Below are 22,998 nucleotides of genomic sequence, written 5' to 3' on the forward strand. Positions count from 1 at the left end.
GGGGAGGGGGCGCGGGGCGCATGCGCAGGCCCTGGCCGCACTTCCCCAAAGCGCGGGGCTGGGACTTCCTCGAGCAGGAGGCGCCCGCCCCGCCCCGCTGCCCGGCGCCCGGCGCCCGCCCTCGTCCTGGCTCCCCCTCCCCAGCCACCCCTAGGCTGCAGTGAAGGTGCTGGTCTTGTGGTTTTGGTGTGTAGTGACCCTGCTCTTCACATCTGGGCCATTCATACAGGGCGTCCACCGGGCTCCTGGCTAAGTAGGAGTGCCAGATAGAGCTTCCCAGACCTGTGGCTTTGTACCGCGTACCCGTTTGGGGACGGAAGACGTCCCTGGAAAAGGTTGAACCGCTTTCAGCAGCCCCACCCGCCCTATCTGGGACTCTGCCTCTTCTCTAAATGGGGAAAGCCTGCTGGCACCGTGCAGGGTAGGGGCCTGGGCCTCTGTGCACTAGGGGTATGGGTTCTTGGGCTGTTTCAGGGCCCACTCGAGCCCCTTGTGACCCTCTGGACGTACAGGCCGCATGTGCCCTTTGCCACATCTCTCCAGTGGCAACTCTCAGTCCTTTAGGACACAGCACAGATATGGGTGAAGTTCCTTATCGCAGAGCCCTCTGGCAATCTCAGCGTGCCTCTGGCCACTGCGAAGATGCCTTTGTGTCCCTGACGATGGCCTCTACTCTCCATTTCCCTGAAGGCCTGACCATTTCCCTGAAGGGCCCTGGGTGCAAGTGCCTGTCCAATGCCCACCTACTGGGCTGGGCTCTTCCAGGTGCCAGGAAGTCAGGGGAGTGCACCTTATTCAGTGGGCCCTATTAGGGTGCCTACTGTGGGCAGTGTGGGCTCAGCGTAGAAACAGGAGAGGCTCGGGGCAGGCAGAACCCAGGGTCATCAGGATCTTTGAGTGAGGCCACTGGGAAGACTAGGGAGGAGAAAGTGTGCTTAGGTTCCATTAGAGAGCTGACACCCACAGAGGCTGTGTTGGCAGGATCAGAGGGCAGTTACCTTACAGAGGTTTCTGTTTTTTATTTTGCCCAGGAGTCATTCCTTAGAGATCAGTGTTGTTACCCCTTCTTCCCAGGAGGAAAGGCTGACATTTGTGGTGTCAGCACTCCTCCAACTTCTGGACACTGTCCCTGTCCTCTTCTGGCCATCTGAGCCTGCTAGCTTTGTCCTTGAGTCTGCTCTCCCTCTGCTCTGACCCTAGTGATGAGTTCGAAGGCAGGCGACCAGACGCACTCAGACCCTGGTGGACACTACAGCTTTCCTTTCCCAGGTGATTTCCACCAAGAGACCACCTGTGTGGGCCACGCCCCTCATGTACCATCGGAGAAGTCTTGTCAAGGCTACCAGCCTGAGGAGATGGGCTTGGACTGAGACTGCCCATCATCTGAAACCATTATCATTCCAGATGCTTTGACCTGAGCCTCTCTTAATGCCCTCTTTGGGCAGAAGGCCCTCCAGGCCTCACAAGAATGTACTTGTCGCCCCCCCCCCTTTTCCTGTAGCCCTCTTCCTGGACCTGGAGCCCCTCACGGTCATGGGAACCCAGAAGTACTCACGGGTTGGCCCAGCACTGGTCTAAGCCCTCTTGGCAAGCATCTGCCTTGCTGCCTATTTTGGGATTTTGCCCATCCGGGGGGACCTGACCCAAAAGAGCCCCTGATGCAGGGATCCTTTCTAAAAGGAGCACTCATGATGTGGGCTGTTACTGAGAGACCCCTCACAGCAGGCCTGTGACCTTGTCTTGGAGAGGAAGAGATAAGGTTCAGTGGTGATTTTATTGAGCACAAGGGTGTCTTTTTAGCACACAATCCTAGACCCTAGATACAGGCAGCAGGCCAAGTGGTCAGGGTGGCTGTCTCCACACAGGGTGAGGGCACCACAACCTCTGCCCTGCCCTGTTCCTGCTCCCAGCCCTGACAACCATGCCTTACCCTACTCATTTCCCTAGAAGTGCATGGCTTGTCCTACAGAGGATCAAGGCCAAAGGCGGCAGCAAGTCTAGAAAGGTTTACTCTTTAAAGGAGGACTTTTGGAGAAGAGGAGGGGCTGAGGGGGTGGGAGAGAATCTCATGTGGCCACATGGCTGCACACCCATGAAGGCCAGGCCCTCTATGCTGGACACAACTGGACCTCTAGGGGAAAGAATGTGCCCCTTCCAGTACTGCCTTCCACCTGTGCCTCTGCTTTCAGCAAGGCACAGGAGCCTCCAGCAAGGGTGGGGCTGGGAGAGGCGAAAAGAAAAAGTCCCAGGACCTGTGAGCTCAGAACGGGAGAGAAGTTCAAAGTTCAAGTGTCTGTTCGCCAGAGGCTCAGCTTAGTGTCCAGGCTCCCGCAGGGGCTGGCTCAGTTGTCCCATGTGTGTATGTCTATGTTTGGGACACAGAAGAGGCACAGGGTGGGAAGGGAGACTTCTTCAAGGAGTCTCTTCAGGCTCTAGGATTCCCTGTCCAGGGAGACTCTGAGAACCCACTGTTTGGTTGTGACATTGTGTAGTCCTTTCCCCTGGAATGACTAACCATTTTGGGCCCTGAAGCTGCTCTTACTCCTAGAGCAGAGGTCAGGGTTCCGTGCCCACAGACAGCAGGTGCTAACTGGTGGGGGTCAGTGGGAGTTGGGGGCAGTGTGCCCCTGTCCCAATGAATGGCCTTGTCTGTTTCCCCCTCCCCTGCTTTGTTGGGGAGCAGTGTTCTGTACACCTCAGGTCTGTGATGGCCGGCCTAGAACAGCATCCGCTCATTCCAGTTCCGTCTCAGGGTCCTGGGGAGGACGGACAGCAGAAAGACCAGGGAAGACCGGCTGGACAAGGAGTACTTTATGTGGGGGCTTGGCAGTCCCACGGTTTGTGTCGCGGTCAGCGGGGGAAGATGCTGCCGTCCACGTTCTCCTCCAGTATGGTTTCCACTCGCCTCCGCTGTGGGGCAGGGAGCTGAGGCTGAGTGCGTGAGGGGCAGCCGACCCCTCCCCGTCCCTTTCCCAAGCCTGCGGGCACCTCTTGGCGGTCCAGTGGGTCCGGGATTCTCCTGGGCTTCAGCAGCGGCGGCAGAAATATTTCCAGCCGGAGGGCGGCGCGCGCGGACTTCTGCTGCCGGATGAGCAGCGCGATCTCTTCTGCCTGCAGGCGGAGGAGGCAGAGTCGTTCGCCCGCCCGCTGCCCCATTCTTGCGCCCGCTCCAACCTCAGGGCCCCTCGGCAGTCGTTCGGGCCCCCTCCCTTCCTGTCCCCGCGCGCGGACCGCGGGTCTCATGCTGACCCGCAGGCGGGTGTAGCGCAGTCGCAGGGCGCGAACCCGCCCGCGGGCCTCGGCCGCTTTGAGGACGCCCAGGAGCCGGTTCTGCTGCTGCGCCGGCTCCTCGTGTGGTTGCGCCCACATTCGCGGGTCTGGCATGCGGCCCACCAGCTCCGGCGAGTCGCACGGGAAGATGGAGGCAGCTTCGCTCACGTCCTGGAGCAGGTCGCCGAAGAGCAGGTGGCGGTGGCGCTGCGCGGGGCACATGGCCTCCAGCCCCTCCGCCGTTAGCGCCCAGCCAGGCTTGGGTGGTTTCACCGCGGGCGCCCTCTTCTCGCGGGCCCCCGAGCCCGGCGCACTCTTCCAGGGTGGCTCCCGCGGCCCGTGATACCCGGTTTCCTTCACTCGCGGGGCCGGCATGATAGGGCCCTGCGGGAGAGCAGCGTCAGCGGGGCACTACTTTCCTCAAACCCTCTTCAGCCCAGGCCACCTGACTCCAGTTTGGGCCTCAGGGCCGGTCCCCTGGAGCTCTCGGCTCTGTCTCGGCAGTAGTTTCTCCGTCCAGACCCTCCTCCACCCCCTGCCCCATCTTGTTCATTGTGTGGTCAGCTGGAATTTTCTGACGGACTCCGTTTCCAGAAATCTCTTTCCTGATGGGCATTTGACTGAGACCCTAAATTGATCTAGGGGTGAGAACTTGCCCATGTCTTTGGTCACCACTGGTAGTGGGGACACCGGGACCTGGCTCTGCCTTTGTCACCTTACCCGGGTCTCAAGACTCAGGGTTGGGGACATGGGAGACGAGCCTCTACTATGGCCTAGGCAGAGGACACAAGAGACGGGCTGGCATGTGGCTCATCTGGGTTGCTCTTGTGAGTTCTTGGGGACGTTCAGAGCCTAATGGGCAGCTCTGGACAGGGGCCACTCACCTTTCTGACCTCTTTCCCTGCTGAGCCTCAATGGGTAGTGGAGGGCACATCCCAGGGAAGAGAAGGGATGAAGGGACATCTTAGAGCCGAGCCCTCTCCTTCCTGCCCACCCCACCCCAGCCCATCATGCCTCAGACTTGACCCTGGGGAGGTTTTAATCTCCCCTATCCCAGCTGTGGTGAGCTCCCCTGTCCCCAGCACTGGCCCTTCCTACCTCTACCTTCTGAGCCGAGGTCCTTACTCTGGGGTTTATTGATGTGGTTACCTGGCAACAAAGTCCTGCTCCTCCCCCAACCCTGGCAGGTTAGGGAGCCCCTCTGGTGGATTCTGGTCAGAGCTTGGCCTCTGGTGGGAGTGAGCCTCACCCCAACAAAATACCCCAAAGGTGCCAGGAGGCAGCCACCCTCTGCCGCCTCCCTCTCCTGCAGCCCTTCTCCTCTTGACTCCACTCCATTTCTGCTTGGAAAGGGTTTTTGGGGCCTGGGGGTATTGACTGTCTCTTTATGGTCCCCTCTATGTTTGGGAGCTCTGCTGGTCTCTTGGTAAGAAGCTGTGCTGCAATCTCAAAGCTACACAGTGCAAATTCACCAACCACTTCATGGGAGAAGGATGGGGAATCTCCTCCTGTGTGATTTACTGCCTCTGAAAACCCGCTAGAGAGTCAGCTATGGGTCTGTTCTGACTCAAGGATACTCAACAACAACTACTACACTGGAAGGAAGCTCCACCCCACTGGGGAGTTCTGGTGGATAGAGAGGAATTGAGTGGCATTATGGGCCCCTCACCTCTTGCAGGATAAGTTTGGGACTCTAGGGTTCCCGTGTCCCCCAAGACCTGACTTGGGTTGTTCTGAGCTCTACATCCTGAGCCCAGTGTGTCTATAGTCACATCTGTTATTGCATTCATTAGATTCCTAATGTAGTCATTGATAACTAATTCACTGATCAATGTATTGGTCAGTTCTCCAGTGTGTGTCAGCAGTTACCAGTTTCTTCATTAGTAATGCATTAGTTCACACGCTTGCTCTTGACTGAGAAGCTGCTGCTCTGTGTCTACAGGAAGAGCTGTGGGCACCTCTGGGGAGACAGCCCCTCACACGTTTAATCATGTCTATAGACCATTGACAGTTCTGGACATTGGTCGAAAGCCTAGGGGATGTCCTGACTTAAGGGTTGTGGCCTCTGCCAAGGCCCAGCCTTTCTGCAGGAGGTTGCTGACTATGCCCTTGCTTTGCCCCAGCTAGGCCTCTTCTCCTGTCTGCTGTCCTCACACTTGCATTTCAGAGCTATGAGGACCTATCCCTGGGGTCCCTTGAGGCATACAGTTCAGGCCACCTCCTCCAGGCATCTTCATGGACTGCCCAGCCTCTTGTGGGATGTACTGGGCGGCCAGCCACAGGGCACTGGGCTGTTTCCCCAAGTGAAGTCTATATGGCAGGGTCAGGATGCCTCTGGATCCCTTAGTCCTGTCCGGGGAACACACAGTCAGGGTGCTGACTCCTTACAGTGACCTGGCATCTGCATGGGCTCTTGTTCTTCTGCAAGAAAGGCGCTGTCCTTTTTCTCTGTGTGTTTTTAAAACTAACTTAAAAAAAAAAAAACCAAAAAAACACAACACACACAAAACTAACTTTTTTGAGCAATTTTAGGTTTATAGAAAAATTATATAAAAAGCATTGTTGTTGTTATGTGCCATCAAGTCACCTGTGACTTATAGCGACCCCTATGTACATCAGCTCTGAACTTTGCCCTATCCTGAGCCATTCTCATTGTCTCCAAGAAACCTAATCCCATTTCCGCAGTCACTGAATCAGTCTCCTCATCCTGGATCTTCCTCTCCTGCTCTGTCCCTCCATTCATCCAAACATGGTATCTCTTTCAAAGGACTGATGCCTCCTGGCCATGTGCCCAAAGTTATGTGAGACTGAGCTTCAAAATTCTTTTTTTTTTCTATAATTATATTTTATTAATTTTCATAAACATTTACAGAGATTTTGGGCTTCCACTCATTCATTGTTGCACTATTCTCTCTACCCTCCTCCCAGTTTGTTCTTGTCCAAATGCCACAGTGCTTGTCAAAGCCAGTTCTGATTAAGCTTCTTTGTCAGTGTATCCTTTGCCATTCCCTATCACTCCTCCCTGAGAGAGACTTCACCCTGAGTCATAAGGAAAAGGGGACGGCGTATTCTCTTAGCTACTTCCTGCTGAAAAGGGACGCTGTGGGTTTCAGGGTGAAGATCTTCTCTCACTACTCTAAAGGGCCCCTTTGGCAGTAGGAAACACATAAACTATTATGGAGATTGATTTTGGAATTCAGATGCACTCTTATTGATTGTGCTTGGCCGTACATGTACATATCCTTCAAGATGTATCATGGGGGTGTTGCAACCTAGAAGACACAAATTTGACTAACAAGTTATAGGTACATGAGTCCAAAAATTATGGAAAAGTAAAAGAAAAGATTCTTTCATTGTTTTACAAACCCTCCCCCAGGTCCCCTCCACCATGCAGCCCTCGCTCTAGTCTCCTGTGATGACAGAAATACCCAGTTACATCTCTCTTTTAAACAGTTCTCTCCCTCCTCTGTTTCAGTGCAGTATACATTATTGAACCCATCTTACTCAGTCTCTCCCCAACCCCAAGGACAGTCCCATTCTACAACAGGCTTCAAAATTCTTGCCTCCAGAGAGCAGCCTGATTTCACCCTCTTCAGGACTGACCTGTTTGTTCTCCTGGCAGTCCACGGTATGTTCAACACTCCAGCCCCACAACTCAAAGGCGTTGATCCTTCTTTCTTAGTTATTGTTCAGCTCTTGGTTGCATAACTAGTAATTGCAAAGACCATGGCCTGGATCAGGTGTGCCTTAGTCTCCAGACTGACATTGTTGCTCTTCAGTACTCTAAGAGAGGCCCCTGACAGCAGACCTTCTCAGTGCAATTTGTCTTTTGATTTCCTGACTGCTGGTGCCAAGAATGTTGGTTGTGGAACCAAGAAAGCTGAAGCTTTTAATAATTTTAATCTCCATCCATCATGAACCTGTCAAATGGCCCAGTGGTGAAAATCTTTGTTTTCTTGAATCCATATTGAAGACTACAGTTCTGGACCTTCTGCAGCAAAATACCTCAGGTCCTCCTCAGTTTCAGCAAGCAAGGTTTTATCATCTGCATAGCACAGGTTGTTGATGAGTCTTCCTTCAATCCTGATGCCACAATCTTCCTCATAAACTCCAGCCTCCAGGATGATCTGTTCAGAATATGGATTGAAAAGGTATGGAGATAGGATGCATCCCTGATGATGCATTTCCTGATCCTTGCTCTGTTCTGACTACAGCTTCCTGGTCCAAGTATAGGTTTCACATGAGCATACTTAAGTGTTCTGGGATCCCCATTCTTCTCAAGGTTAGCTAAAATTTGTTGTGATCCACACAGTCAAATGCCTTTGCTTAGTCCAATGAAACACAGCTAGACATTCCTCTGATTTTGGCCAAGATCCATCTAACATTGGCTAAGATGTCCCTACTGTCACAATCTCTTCTAAACCCAACCTGTGCATTTGGTTGTTCTTTGCTGATGTGCTTGTTCCAGCTGTATTTGGATAATCTACTCCACACGTGCACACACCCACACAGGTGCACACACGTGTCCATATGTGCATGCACACATATATGAACCCTGGTGGTGCAATGCATCATGTGTTACACTGCAAAAATGTCTACAGTTCAAATCCACTAGTTGCTCTTCAGGGGACAGACTCAGTGGCAGTGGGCGTGGGTTTTGGTATGCGCACACATGCGCGTGCATGCGTGCACACCCTTCAACACCCCAGTGTGGAAAAAAAGGCAAAACTGCTTCCATAGTGGTGACAGTCAAAGAGATCCCCTGTGGAGTGATGCCACTGTCACGCATAATGACTATGTGTCGATGGGTTGCAAAGAAGCAACAATGTTTGCCACCACCACTGACAGATGTCAACTGGCAGTTCATGGTTACCTTGATGTCCTTGTGGCCACTACCCTCACTGTCATCCCTGCACACTCTTGTGGGAGTGAAGAACTTTGCCCATTTCTCACCTTCCCAGTGTGTCTTGTGAGGCTCCCTGCTTTCCCAGGAAGCTGTCTCTACATCTACAATCCCTGCATATGATGACCCAGTCCCTGAGCACCTGGGCTCTGAGAGGCTGGGTGAGGTGGAGGAGGGAGCTGTGGTGAACTGGGTGAGACCAGAGCCACATCTCATCTGTGGAGGGTCAGCTTGGCCTTTCTCTGTGTTTGCGATGCTGGGGGTTTTCAAGGTCTGATGAAAAGAGTAGGGTCCAAAACATGTTTACCATGTCCAAGCATGAAAATAGTGTTAAAACTAAATTAATAAATACTTTAAAAATTTTTATTTTTTTATTGTTGGACATTTTCTTCCCCCAGCCCATGCTGCAATGCACTCCTTGTTCCAGATTGTTGTAATACATATAATGCCTAATCATATATTCCTGTCTGTCAGTTCTTCCCCTCTTCTGTTCTAGTGCAATGTTCATTATTTATCCACTCTTTTCCCGTTCTTCCCTGACCCATGTCTGTTCTATTTTATAACAGCGGCTTTATGCAGTGTTTGTCCTTTTGTGACTGAGATATTTCACTCAGCATAATGTCCTCGAGGCTCACCCATGTTGTGTAATGTTTTACAAGTTTATTGTTTTTAAAAGCTGCATAAATATTCTGTTGTGTAATATAGCATCATTTTTCTATCCATTTGTTTGTTGATGGACTCTTGGCTTACTTCCATCTCTTTGCTATGGTGAATTACTGCAGCAATAAACATGGATATGCAGATATCTGTTTGAGTTGTGGCTCTGATTTCTTTAGGGTATATTCTTAGTACTGGATTTGTCAGGTCAAACAGTATCTCTATTTCCAATTTTTTGAGAACATGCCAGATCGCTTTCCATAATGGCTGCACTATTCATTTTACATTCACACCAGCAGTGAATAAGGGTTCCGGTATCTCCACAATCTCACCAGCCTTTGTTGTTTGCTGCCTTGTTGAACTTTGCTGTTGTTTATGGAGTAAGATGATATCTCATTGTTGTTTTGATTTTTATCTCTCTCTGATGCCTAGGGAGTTTGAACATTTTTTCCATGTGTTTGCTATCTGAATGTCTTATTTGGTGAAATGTCTATTCTTATCCTGTGCTCATTTTGTGATTGAGTTTTTGAAGCCTTTTTCTTGTTGACGTGCTGGAGTATTCTATACATTTTAGAGCTAAGTCCCTTATAAGATATCTGATTGCTAAATAATTTTTCCCAGTCTGTGAGTTTCCTTCTTACTCTGTTGGATAAAAAAATAAGTTAATAAATATTATTAAATGATTATAAAACTATTTTATTTTACTTGGATTCACAATTAGCACCCTTAGTACAACAGTCAAGAAATCAAAAGATGTATCACAATGGGAAAACATGCTGTCAAAGACCTCTCCATAGTGGTGAAGAGCAATGATGCCTGCTTAAAGACTAAGGTGCTCTTGGTTCAAGCTATGGTATTTTTATGACTATGGATCTGAAAGTCAAACAATGACTAAGGATGACAGACAAAGAATCAGTGCCTTTGAGTTGTGGTGTTGGAGAAGAATAATGAACATCTTTCTGGGTTGCCAAGACAACAAACAGGTCTGTCTTAGGGAAAGTGTGACCAGGGTACTTCTTGACAGTAAAGATGATGAAATATCATTTCACACACTTTAGGTAGCTATTAGGAAAGGCCAATCCTTAGAGAAGGACTTTATGCTTGGAAACGTAAAAGGCTGATCAGGAGAGGAAAACCCTCAAGAAGATAAATTGACTCAGTGATTGTAACAATGGGCCCCAAGTATAATCAAAGATAGTGAGGATGGCATAGGAGGGCGGGTTCAGACCCGTTATTTGTAGGGTCACTATGAGTCACAGCTGACTCAATGGCACATAATAACAACATTGGAAAGTTGAAATTATGTTGTCATTGTGTGAGAAACACAGGTGGTAGAAGGCACAGTTCAGCATGGAGGTGTGTCGGTCAGTCTGTTTCTGTAATGATTACCCCCTGGAAACTCCATGAAGCAGTATGAGTTCAGAGTTGACTGGATGGTATTGGTTTTAATAAGTAAGGAAATGCATTTTGAATCAGATGATCATATGATCTACTATGCCGGGGATGAAAAGATGAGGAAAAAATGGGGTTGATTTCATAATTAAAAAAGTAATTTCTAGATCCATCATGAAATACAATGTGGTGAGTGACAGGATAATATCCATACGCATATAAGGAAATCCAGTGAATACCACTATCATTCAAATATATGCATCGACAACTAGAGCCAAAGAGGAGGAAATGGAAAATTTCTACCAACTTTTGCAGTCAGAAATCGATTGATGCATTGATAATAATGGGCAACTGGAACGCAAAAGTTGGGAAAAGGGAAGACGGATCAGTAGTAACTGGAAAGCATAGACTCGGTGACAGAAATGAGGCTGGAGAGAATTCTGCACATTCAGTGATTTATTAATTGCAAATACCGTTTATAAGAAACACAAATACAGGTTATACACATGGATTTCACCTGATGGTATGCAAAGGAATAAAATAGATTACATTTGTGATAAGAATCGCTGGAGAAGCTCAATATCAGCTGTGAAAACCAGGCCAGGTGCGGATTATGGGACAGATCACCAACTTCTCATAGGCAAGTTCAAGCTGAAGTTGAAGAAAATGAAATCCATGGGAACCAAAATTTGACCTTAAGTCTATCCCTCTCGAATTTCGAAACTGTTACAGGAACAGATTTGAGGCCTTGAGCACCAATGAGCTTAGACCAAATGAGCTGTGGGAGGATATTAAAAAATATTGTCCATGAAGAATGCAAAAGATCATTACAAAGGCTGACGAGGAAGAAAAGACCAAGATGGATATCAGATGAGCCTCTGAATATTGCATTAGAGCGCCAAGAAGCCAAAGCTAAAGGAAGAAATCGAGAAATTATAGAGCTGAACAGAAAATGTCAAAGGGCAGCTGGGGGCAGCAAAGCAAGATACTTTAATGAAATGTGTGAAGAGCTGCAGTCAGAAAATCAAAAGGGCCGAACTCGCTCAGCATTTCTTAAGCCAAAGGAGTTGAAAAACAAATTCAAGCCACGAGTGGCAATACTTGAGGATGCTTTGGGTAGAATGTTGAATGATCCAAGAAGCTTTAAAAGAAGATGGAAGGAGTACACAGAGTCAATGTACCAGAAGGAATTGGCGGACACAGAAGAATTTAATGAAATAACATATGAGCAAGAGCCTGTGGTGATAAAGGAGGAAGTTTAAGTTGCTGTGAAAGAATTGGCAAAAAACAAGGTTCCAGGAGTTGACGGCATATCAATTGACACATTTCAACAAACAGACGCTGCTCTGGATGTGCTCACTAACTTGTGCCAAGAAATCTGGAGGACAGCCAGCTGGCCAATTGACTGGAAGAGACCTATATTTGATCCCATTCTAAAGAAAGGTGACCCGACAGAGTGTGGAAATTATTGAATATAATTAATATCACATACAAGCAAGATTCTGCTGAAAGTTATCCAAAAACAACTGGGGCAACATGTCAACAGAGAACTGCCAGATATGCAGGCTGGATTTAGAAGAGGTTGTGGTACTAGGGATGCTATAGCTAATGTTAGATGGATCTTGGCAGAAAGCAGAGAGTACCAGAGGAATGTCTACCTGTGCTTCATTGACTATGCAAAGGCTTTTGACTTTGTGGATCATAGCAAGCTGTGGCTGACTCTGAGAAGAATGGGAATTCCAGAACATTTGATTGTGCTTATGCAAAACCTGTACTTGGACCAAAAGGCAGTCGTCAGAACAGAACAAGGAAACACTGCATGGTTCAAAGTTGGGAAGGGGATCTACCAGGGATGGATTCTGTCTCCATACCTTTTCAATCTGTATGCAGAACAGATCATCTGGGATTCTGGGCTGTATGAGGAGGAATGTGGCATAAGGATTGGTGGAAGATTCATTGACAGGCTTGTTGCATGTAGTGCCCACGCCAGACTAGCATAAGAGGGGTTGCAGCCCAGCACCGGATGAAGGCATGCATCGGAACAGGGCACTTGGACACATGTGCCATGAAGAGGCACATGGGAGGGAGAGGGGCACAACTGTGACCCAAGGCCCATGGGACAGCCTGGGACACATGTTGTGGGACTGAGGTGTGTTCGGGGCAACGTCTGTGTGACACATTTGAGGAGGGGAGGACGTGGGGCTGGAAGGCCTTAGCTGAGTAGACAATGGTTGGTATAAGTATCACATGTGACCTTGCTTTCCTCCCCTCCTGCCTCTTCCTTTTGCCTTCCTCTCTATCCTGCCCCCGGCTTCTTGGCTTCAGGAGCAGTTGGGTTAGGTGACTCGGGCACATGGTGAGGAATGAGGTGGCCCCACCCTTGCCCCAGTCCTTGAGCTGGGTGCTTTCGGCCAGGCTGCTCTAAGGCCCCCTCCAAGTCCCCTTCTCTAGCCTGGGCCCTGGGACTTGGGTCATGGAAGTAGTCACAGGCCACAGGGTTTCAGAACTTGGATTGGGGCTGCTCTGACCTTTCTGGCCCCTGACCAGGCCTGTGGGAGTAACGCCCTTGGGTTCTGGGGTGAGAGTCATGCTATGAGCCGGCAGGGCTGTGCATGTGCACACATGACCTATGCACACCAGGTGTGTAAGTGTGTCATGCACATGGTGCATTCCAGAGTGTGCACATGTCTGTTCACATGGGTTTGTGCGGGACTTCTGTGGCTCCCCACCCATGTATGGTCATAATGTGTCCTTTGGGTGCCCATGAGTCTCCACACATGTCTGAGCCTTGGACGTAGCTAAGATGCAGACAGGAATCCTGGAGGCTGTGTGGGACACAGAGTCCTGGGCATCTGCATGCCACATCCAGATAGTCTAGCTATGCTGCTGCCTGTCTCCTAGCAACCAGGCCCTCAACCTGAGGAAAGAGGATGCTCTTGTGGGGCTGAGTTCAGGTGCCTCAGGTCAGGAGTCTCTGAGGGGTCTTGGCCTTAGATTCCATTGGAGTTAGCTGCACCCCCCTGTCTTTGTGCTGAGTGGTCATATGCTGGCCACCACCCAGCTGTCCTCCATGTGTCTCTAATAACAGGCCCTACAGGTACCACCCTGGTGAAGTGCTTGTGCTGTGGGACTTGGTTGGCTGTGTCCTGGGGTAAGGAGGCTGTTGGATTAAGGTGCTCTTTGCAGAGAGCTGGGCGAGTAGGGACTCGGGGCACAGCACAGGGTTAGCAGCTGATCCGAGGCCTCAAGAGGGCCTGGGCATGGGTGGAACTGGGGCTGATGAGGACATTTGTGGGGGACATGTGAGTGTCTGCTTGTCTGAGCCGGTATGTTGTTTTTCCCTGTATCTGTGTGTCTCCCCAGTGTTCATGTATATGAGCCTGTCATCTCTGCAGTGTCTGTATTTCCAAACCTGAACCATGTGTCTGTGTCCACATCCATGTGTCTTAGTTTGCATGTGTGTCTGTCCAATGTCCTCATGCTGGAACTGGTCAGTGTGTCTGTCCAGTGTCTGTGTGTCTGAGCCTGTCAGGTGTACGTGTCTGTGGGTGGTCTCTGCCTGCCCATCTCTCCGTGTTGCCCTGGTTCTCTGCTTGCCTGCCACGTGATGACCCCTCCCCCACCAGAGCCACAGCCTCCTCTTCTCTCCCAGCTCCTGGCTGCCTCACAGCTACAGCGGCTGCGTCTGTATTTGCTGAGAAGGAGCCACCCCCACCACAGCCCATCTAGTCTGCTTCCAGTGCCAGTAGCCTCCCTTCCAGCCTCTCTCGGGCTGCTGGGGCCCTCAACCTGACCTGGCCCTGCCCCACCTGCCAGCTGTGGCCTGGATCGACCACCCCAGCACTGGTTCCTGAGGTGAGGTCACTGTCCAATGCGGCAGGGAACTGCGGACAGCTCATTGGGGGGTTGGGGTGTGCAGAGTGGGGGCAGGAGGAGCTGGGCACTGGCAGCAGTGTGTGCACTTTGCTTGTATCAGAACAGACACCCAGCCAGATCTCTTGGAGCCTGCGTGCCCCTGAGGACCCCTCTGTGTGTGCACAGGCATGATCTCATGTGTTGCTGCATCCCCTGCCCTGTGCCCACGCAGGTAGCTGTGTGTGTGTCTGTGTATCCCTGCGGGGACATGAGTCGTAGTGTGAAACCACACCAAACGGTGTATGTGTGGGTCTATGAGCCAGACGGGCCACATTCCTATGCAAGCTTAGATGTCCTGTCTTTGCATCCCTGTGTGTGCTGTGTGTCCATCTGTCCCCATGTGTTTGTGTCATCTGTCTGTCCCTGTGTCACATGTCTGGCTGTCCCTGCCCCTTGCCTATTTCTCCCTGTCTGTGTCGCCTGTCTTCATGTCCACATGTGCCTGTGTCACTTCTCTGTCCCTGCCTGTGTCATCTGTCTGTTGTCCCCATGTGTCTGTGCCACATGTTTGTGTGTCTCTGTGCCTGTGCCACTCATCTTCATGTCCCCTTTCTGTGTCACCTGTCTGGATGCCGCCTTGTGTCTGTGTCATCTGTCTGTCTCTGACTATGTCACATGCATGAGCGTCCCTGTGTGTGTGTCACCTCCCTCTCTGTTCTGTTCCCTTTGTTTCTACGTTTATCACATGTCCCCCATGGGGACCTAAAAGTGTCCCATGGTGCGATGTGTGCCTCGTGGAACCCACAGTCACGTGTCACTACAGGTGCTGAGCAGCTGAGGGGCGGCATGGAGTCCCTTTTCCCTGCTCCGTTCTGGGAGGTCTTCTACAGTGATCACCTACAAGGCAACCTCTCCCTCCTGAGCCCCAACCACAGCCTGCTGCCCCCGCACCTGTTGATCAATACCAGCCATGGCTCCTTCCTGCCAATGGGGCTCAAAGTCTCCATAGTGGGGCTCTACCTGGCCGTGTGCATAGGGGGACTCCTCGGGAACTGCCTCGTCATGTACGTCATCCTCAGGTAGGCAGGCCCTGCTCTCACTGGAAGCTCCCATGGCCACAGAAGGGGACTGGCTGGGCCAGGTGGGGGACTTTCTGCTTCCCATATCTAATTCCTGGTATGTTGGCCCAGGAGAGGCCTGTCTGGAGATCCTGGGCACTCAGTTCTTTACGGTAAACATGAAGGAAGAGTCCCTGCTTATCTAGGGGGTAGTGCCCAGAAGGCATTCAGAACTGTCCCTGCCTGTGTGTGGGGACCCAGGGCTGTCCCTGACTGTCTCAGGGGAACCCAGGACTGTCCTTGCCTGTCTAGGTGGCCCACAACTGTCCTTGCCTGTCTGAGGGGGGACCCAGGGCTGTGCCTGAGTGTCTGGGGGCACCCAGGGCTGTTCCGGCCTGTCTGAGGGGGGACCCACGACTGTCCTTGCCTGTCTGAGAGGAGACTCAGGACTATCCTTGCCTGTCTGGTGTGTGAGGCCCTCCTACTGGCTGTTGAGGGTGGAGGGTGAAGCTGTATTTCGGTCACTACAATGTCACTGATGACTTCACTTGTCTGAGGTGTGGCAGGCTCTATGCCAAGCTGCCTGAGTGGATTGTGTCATCAGAGCCCAGTGCATCTTGTACCACTGCTGTCTTGTTAGTCCACTCTATAGATATGTGTACATATATGCAAATGTGCACTCTATACATGGTGGGCAGATGTGCAGTGTGCAGTCATGACTGTTCTGGTTCCAGTGCTTGGGACTCAGTGCTGACATTTTGCTCATCCAGACCTTCTGATGTTCACAAGAGGGAAAGCTCTGGTAGCCCAAGGCAGGTGACTGAGGCATGGGGTGACCAGATGCCAGGTAAGGGAGTGTGGGCATGAGTGAGTGGCGAACAGAGATGGCCCAACACAAGGGAAGGATCTTGAACATGAGATCAGGTAGATGGGCGGGAATGCCGGGGGCTGGGGCAGGTGAAGGCTCTTGAATGCCAGGTGGAGAATTTAGGCAGTAGGGAGCATATACCCCTGAGCAGAACAATCCAACATCTTCTGCAGGTCAGCACCAAACAGGAGCTAGCTACTCCCCCTGCCTCCTATCTGAAATTCATCACACACACAGGTTCTCACACGTCTGTGCACATGCATGATGCAGAAAGACATGATGCTGGAGAAAGTGCTGAGAGTCCTAGGGTGTATGTCCTAGCCTCAATAGTCCCAGGCACAGCAGCTAGTGGTGGGGACGGTGGTGGCAGAGGCAGGATGGGCAGTGGAGGGTGCACAGACCCTACTTTTTGTCCTCTGGTTGGTTGGGAACAACTCTTCTTCTCTGGAGTTTATTTTCCTATTTGGAAAACAAGGAAGGTGAACAAGAAAGCTACCAGTATGCATGTGCACGTATGTGTGCATGTGCGTGTATGTGTGTGCATATCTTTATGAAAGTGAAGTGTGAGTATAGGTTTGCATGAGCACAATCAAGTGTTCTGGGATTTCCATTCTCCTCAAGGTTAGCAACTGTTTACTGTGATCTACAGCTTTTGCACAGTCAACGAAACACAGATAGGCATTCCTCTGGTACTCTGCTTTCTGCTAAGATACGTCTAACATTGGCAAGAGTGTCTTGTGTGCCACGACCTCTTTTAAACCCAGCTTATGTTTCTGATAGTTCTCTCCATTTGCTTTTGGACAATTTTCAGCAGGATTTTGTTTGTGTCTGATATTAATGATATTGTTTGATAATTTCCACATTTTGTCTGGTCACCTTTTTTTTTTTTAATGGGAATAAATATGGATCCCTTCCAGTCAGTTGGTCAGGGAGTTGTCCTCAAGATTTCTTGGCACAACTTGGTGAGCACATCCAGAGAAGCATCAGTCTGTTGAAATATGTCAATTGGTATGCTGTCAATTCCTGGGGCCTTATTTTTTGCTAAGTCCTTCAGAGCAGCCTGAACTCCCTCCTTCATCACCATTGCCTCTTGATCATATGTTATTTCTTGAAATTCTTCTGTGTCAGGCAATTCTTTTTGGTATAGTGACTCTGTCTACTCCTTCCATCTTCTTTTTATTTATTTTTAAAATTATTTTGTGTGTGTACTGTCAAATCAGATCTGACTGGTACAGGACGGGATTGTCCCTCTTTCTCCAGCACAGCATCTGGTGGATTTGAACCGTTCACCTGTGGCACTGCAGTGCAGCTTCTTGCCACTAGACCACCAGAACGCACTTCCTTCCAACTTCCTTTAATGCTTCCTGAATCATTCAGTATTCTGCCCATAGCATCCTTAAGTATTGCAACTTACAACTTGAATTTATTCTTTAGTTCCTTCAGCTTAAGAAACGCTGAGTGAGTCGGCCCTTTTGATTTTCTGACTCCAGTTCCTTGCACATTTCATTATAATTCTTTGCTTTGTCTTCCCAAGCTCCCCTTTGAAATCTACTATCCAGCTCCTTAACTTCTTGATTTCTCCTCTTTGTGGTGGCTTCTCTGTACTCTAGTGCAATATTCAGAATATCTTCTGACATTGATTTTGGTCTTTTCTTCTTCCATTTTATTTTCTTTTTTGAGATTTTAATGAAAGTTTATAGAGAACTTGGATTTCCATTCATTCATTGTTGCATTTGCCTCCATTTTTGTAATGACCTTTTACATTCTTTGTGGGTATTATTTTTTAAATAAAATTTTTATATTATACTGATTTACTTACAAAGTTCATAAACATTGTTTTTCACACTGGATCTTTCCCATTTCCTTTATCCACCTCTCCCTCTACCCATCAAATTGTGCAACCCTATGATTACCTCCCTGCCCATCCTCAGAGGCTCCTACTCTTCCCCCACCCACTCCTTGGGTCCTCATACGTGTTTTACTAGTTATCTTTCTGTTTCAACAATAATGGTCTTATACAGTGTTTGTCCTTATGGGGCTGAGTTAGTTCACTCAGCATAATGCTCTCCAGCCCCTCCTAAGTTAGGCAGTGACTGCATGCTGTTTAGTATTCCATCATGTGAATGTACCATAGTTTCTCAATCCATTCAATTGTGGTTAGACATTTGGGCTGTTTCCATGTTCTTGCAATGATAAATACTGCTACTATGAACATTGGTGTACAAATTTCCATTTGTACCTCAGTTCTGATTTTCTTGGGGTATATTTTAAGTAATGGAATAGCTAGGTCATATGGAATGTCTATGTTTAGCTTTTTGAGGAAATGCCAAACTGCTTTCCAGAGTAGTTGTACCATTTTATAATCCCAACAGTGTATAAGAGTTCCTATCTTGCCACATCCCCTCCAACATTTATTACTTGCTGTCCTATTAAAGTTTGCTCCTGCGACTGGGGTGAGATGGTATTTCATTGTGGTTTTGATTTGCATCTCTCTTATTGTCAGTGATTTTGAGCATTTCTTCATGTAGCTGTTGGCCATCTGAGTATCTTCCAGTGTGAAAATTCTTTTAATGTCTTTTGCCCACTTTGTAATTGTGTTATCAGTCTTTTTCTTGTGGAGGACCAGGAGGAGTAGTCTGTAAACTTTTGATACGAGACCCTTTTCTGAAATGGTTTTGCCAATTTTTTCCCCCCCGCAATCATAGGTTTTCTTTTCACTCTGTTGGAAAGTATCTTTGATGCGCACCAAGATTTAATCTTTAGAAGGTCCCACCATCATTTTTATCTTCTCCAGATTGTGCATCTCTAGCTGTGTTTGGCATTCTCTTTATACCATAGACTAGGCTGTCTAAGCTTGATCCCAGTTTGTCTCTGGTGAACTTTATGGTTTTGGGCTTTACTCCCAGGTCTCTGATCCACCTTGAGTTGGTATTTGTGTATGCTGTGAGATGTGGATCCTGTTTCAGCTTTCTGCAGGTAACAACAGTCCAGTTTTGCCAGCACTGTTTGTTGAAGAGGTCATCATTTCCCCATTTGATAGGTTTTATCATCTTGTCAAATATCAATTGACCACACATAGCTGGGCCCATTTCTGGGTTCTCAATTCCATTCCACTGAGCTGTGTTCCTGTCATTGTACCAGTACTATGTTGTTTCTGTTAATACTATCGTGTAGTAGGTTTTGAGGTCAGGGAGTGCTATGCCCCCCACTTAATTTTTGTTTTTTCAGAAGTGCTTTACATATTCGGGGTCTTTTCCTTCTCCAAATAAACTTGACAATTTCCCTTTTGATCTTTTTGAAAAATGCATTGGTATCTGTATTGGGAAAGCATTAAACATGTAGACTGCTTTTTGGTAGGCTTGTCATTTTCACAATATTGAGTCTTCCTATCCAAGAACAGGGAATATTTTCCCCATTTATTCAGGTCTTTTATTGTGTCTTGCAGATATGTTCTGTAGTTTTCTTTGTCTTTTATGTCTCTAGTTAGGTTCACTCCCAAGTATCTCAATTTGTGGTTGGCTATTGTAAATGGTATTGCTCTCTTGATATCCTCCCGCAGCTCATCTAGTCTTCCTTTGTTAGTGTTCAAGGCCTCAAATCTGTTTCTGAGTTGGTTTTAAAATGCAGATGGGTAATGATTGAGATTGTTCACTGTTTAGTTTAGTTTGCTTGGCTCCACAGTCAACACTCTTGGCAACAGCAGCCAGGAAATTAAAAGACGTATTGAGATGGGAAAGTCTGCTGTTAGGGACCTCTCCAAAGTACTGAAGAGCAATGGTGTCTCTCTGGAGATTAAGGTGCGTCTGATACAGGCTATGACCTTTGCTATCACTTGTTATGCATCAGAGGGTGCAATGACTAAGGAGGATAGAAGGAGAATTGATGCCTTTGAGCTGTGGTGCTGGAGAAGAGTATTAAATGTACCATGGACTGCTAAGAAAACAAGCAGGTTCATCCTGGAGAGGGTTAAACCGGGCAGCTCCTTGGAGGCAAGGATTCTGAGGCTCCGTCTAACATACTTTGGACATGTTGTAAGGAGGGACCGGTCCTTGGAGAGGGACATCATGCTTGGGAGGGTGGAGGGACAGCACAGGAGAGGAAGGCCCTCTATGAGGTGGATTGATTCAGTGACTGGGGTAATTGGGATGGGTGTATCAGAGACAGTGCAATTGGCACAGGACAGAGCAGAGTTTAGGGCTGTTGTTGTACATAGGATCGCTATGAGTGGCAAGTGGCTCGATAGCACATAACAACAAGAAGACTCAAGGTCAAATTTTGGCTCCTGTGGATTTGATTTAACCTTCTTTAGCTTTACTTTGAACTTGCATATGAGTAGTTGATGGTCTGTTCCATAATCAGCACCTGACCTAGTTTTCAAAGCTGATATTGAGCTTCTCCAACGATTCTTGTGTCTGGCTCCACTGTTGTTAAGTGCTTTTGAATCTAGTACAACCCTTAGCGACCCTATGAGCAACAAATCTGAACTCTATCCTTTAAGACACATAGAAGCTTGGACATAAGGCATTTATGACCACTTTTTTTATCCTTATGGCAGGATAAATTTGGCTAAATCATAATAGTATTATAATTAAGATAGCCATTTTGTGGCTACATCACTTAATTACTTATGTACATTTTGGCTATGCTGTGTTGCCTGAAAAAAAAAAGATCAGCTTCTTCTGCATATTAAAAGTTAGAGTTTCTTCTTATTACCACTACCACTGTCCCCACCATCACCACTACTGTTACCACCATCAACTCATCCAGCAAATGTTTATTAAGCATCTACAACTTCGAAACCAAACCACTCTTCCAGGTGCTTTGTCATAACTAACACCCTTGACACCACTTCCTGTCTCCATTTTGGTGTGGCTGGGCAACTTTAGGGGGCTTGTATGGACTCTGGAGCCCTTGGAAACTTTTGGCAGCTGCTGAGTTAGTGTTAGTCAAGGATAGGTCTTGTAGGGAGACACACGGGAAGAGGGCAGGCTCCTTCTCTTGTAGGTCCTACCCTTTTACTCCCAGGGGGTTTCCTGTGCTCTGGTGCCCCCAACACCTCGATGTCTCTACAATGAACCAGTATTTAAGATCCAGCACCCTCTGTGTGTGTCAGAATGACTGAGGATTTACTAGGATGTTTTTATCAAGTTCTGTCCCCTGATATTCACTCTGTGGACCTTGGGTTGTACCCAGAGTCTGCATTTTGTGAGTTCCTATGGGCACTCTGATCTTGTCTTGGGTGCTGGGTCCAGCTAGGTGCTGAGTGAAGCCTCCTTCCCTCTGCAGACACACCAAGATGAAGACAGCTACCAATATTTACATCTTTAACCTGGCACTGGCAGACACTCTGGTCCTGCTGACGCTGCCCTTCCAGGGCACAGACATACTCCTGGGCTTCTGGCCATTTGGGAATGCTCTGTGCAAGACAGTCATTGCGATCGACTACTACAACATGTTCACTAGCACTTTCACGCTCACTGCGATGAGTGTGGACCGCTATGTAGCCATCTGCCACCCAATCCGTGCTCTCGATGTCCGGACGTCCAGCAAAGCCCAGGCCGTCAACGTGGCCATCTGGATGCTGGCCTCCATCATCGGCATCCCTGTGGCTATCATGGGCTCCGCACAGGTTGAGGATGAAGGTCAGTGTGGGGTCCTACCCCCTGTGGCTTCCCTGGGTTCTTGCCTGCCCTATAGACATGGGGCTCTGTACCACTCTCACTGCTGTCTCCTCCCCAGTGCTCTCCCCACTGTGGCTCCTGTGGGCTCTTCTCCACCTACTGTCCCCATGACCCAGTGCACTGACCACTGTCTCTCTGCAGAGATCGAGTGCCTGGTGGAGATCCCTGCCCCACAGGACTACTGGGGGCCGGTGTTTGCCGTCTGCGTCTTCCTGTTCTCCTTCGTCATCCCTGTAGTCATCATCTCCATCTGCTACAGCCTGATGATCCGGCGCCTGCGTGGAGTCCGCTTGCTCTCGGGGTCCCGCGAGAAAGACCGGAACCTGCGGCGCATCACACGGCTAGTGCTGGTGGTGGTGGCTGTGTTTGTGGGCTGCTGGACGCCTGTCCAGGTCTTCGTGCTGGTCCAGGGGCTGGGAGTGCAGCCTGGTAGCGAGGCTGCTGTGGCCCTGCTGCGCTTCTGCACAGCACTGGGCTATGTCAACAGCTGCCTCAATCCTGTGCTCTATGCCTTCCTGGACGAGAACTTCAAGGCCTGCTTTCGAAAGTTCTGCTGCTCCCCCACCCTTCGCCGGGAGACCCAGGTGTCCGACCGAGTACGCAGCATCGCCAAAGATGCGGGCCTGGCCTGCAAGACCTCAGAGACAGTGCCTCGGCCCGCATGACTAGGCGTGGACCTGCCCCTGGTGCCTGTCAGCCCGCAAAGCCCTTCTACGCCCAACACGGAGCTCACACAGGTCACTGCTCTGTAGGCTGGCAGCTGAATCTGAACACTTCAGCCCCCACAGGCATCCTCTTTGGCTAGAGCTTGGTCCATGGGCAGTAGGGTAATCAGAACCCATGGCATTGTGGGTAGCCAGGGCAAAAGAGCAACCACAAGGGCCTCCTGTTGCAGGGTGAACCTCGCACAGCCAGCCATTCTTGACCTCTTTCTGACTGGGTGTTTGGCTACTGGAGAAGTGCATGCACGTACAGCCCCAGGCTCCTCCTGTGCATGCATGCTTGCAGGTCCAGGGCTCAGACAGATTCCTGAGGCTCTAGGCCCCAAGAGCTGGGGCTGCAGCTGCTTGGTGGTGTATCTCCTGAGCTGCGCTGCTCCTCCACCTGTGCAGCTGAAGAAGACTGTGTACTGACTGGCCTTTGGCAACCATGGAAGGGTGACAACCCTCCTGGTTTGGTGCCATCCTGGGGGAGTCGGTCAGGTCTCTGTGATTTCTGGGTGCAGCTTGAGTGTATGATGCCCAAGCAGCACTGGAGACACTGACCTTCAGGGTGGGTGGTGGGGTACTGGTCAACTTGCTTGAGCTAAGCTGA

General features: G+C 49.4%; 2 protein-coding genes across 4 annotated transcripts; one reads left to right on the top strand and one right to left on the bottom strand.

The window, feature by feature from the left end:
* The first annotated feature begins 1,184 nt into the window (after positions 1–1,184).
* Positions 1,185–22,443, top strand: OPRL1 (opiate receptor-like 1). 3 transcript variants are annotated; one of them, XM_006896909.1, is made up of 4 exons: positions 1,185–1,206; positions 15,087–15,156; positions 21,290–21,645; positions 21,826–22,349. In XM_006896909.1, the coding sequence occupies exons 1-4, from the start codon at positions 1,203–1,205 to the stop codon at positions 22,347–22,349; spliced, it is 954 nt and encodes a 317-aa protein (XP_006896971.1). In that variant the 5' UTR covers positions 1,185–1,202. The 3 variants fall into 3 exon arrangements, with proteins under 3 accessions (XP_006896971.1, XP_006896969.1, XP_006896970.1); XM_006896907.1 differs by lacking the exon at positions 1,185–1,206 and having other exon boundaries at positions 14,919–15,156; positions 21,826–22,443; XM_006896908.1 differs by lacking the exon at positions 1,185–1,206 and having other exon boundaries at positions 14,923–15,141; positions 21,826–22,370.
* Positions 2,717–3,645, bottom strand: LKAAEAR1 (LKAAEAR motif containing 1). The gene is given in 3 exon segments (XM_006896914.1): positions 2,717–2,950; positions 2,953–3,111; positions 3,250–3,645. Coding segments are annotated over 3 exon segments (789 nt in total).
* Positions 22,444–22,998: the final 555 nt, after the last annotated feature.

This window comes from Elephantulus edwardii, unplaced genomic scaffold, assembly GCF_000299155.1.
Source record: "Elephantulus edwardii isolate Elephantulus edwardi_28Jun2011 unplaced genomic scaffold, EleEdw1.0 scaffold00193, whole genome shotgun sequence".
Taxonomy (NCBI): domain Eukaryota; kingdom Metazoa; phylum Chordata; class Mammalia; order Macroscelidea; family Macroscelididae; genus Elephantulus; species Elephantulus edwardii.

What these genes read in the sequence shown, in the direction of transcription:
- OPRL1 (XM_006896907.1), top strand. Translation starts at nt 14,924, where the DNA reads ATGGAGTCCCTTTTCCCTGCTCCGTTCTGGGAGGTCTTCTACAGTGAT. An exon ending in GTCATGTACGTCATCCTCAG is followed by an intron (nt 15,157 to 21,289) that starts GTAGGCAGGCCC and finishes TTCCCTCTGCAG; the next exon opens with ACACACCAAGATGAAGACAG. An exon ending in CGCACAGGTTGAGGATGAAG is followed by an intron (nt 21,646 to 21,825) that starts GTCAGTGTGGGG and finishes GTCTCTCTGCAG; the next exon opens with AGATCGAGTGCCTGGTGGAG.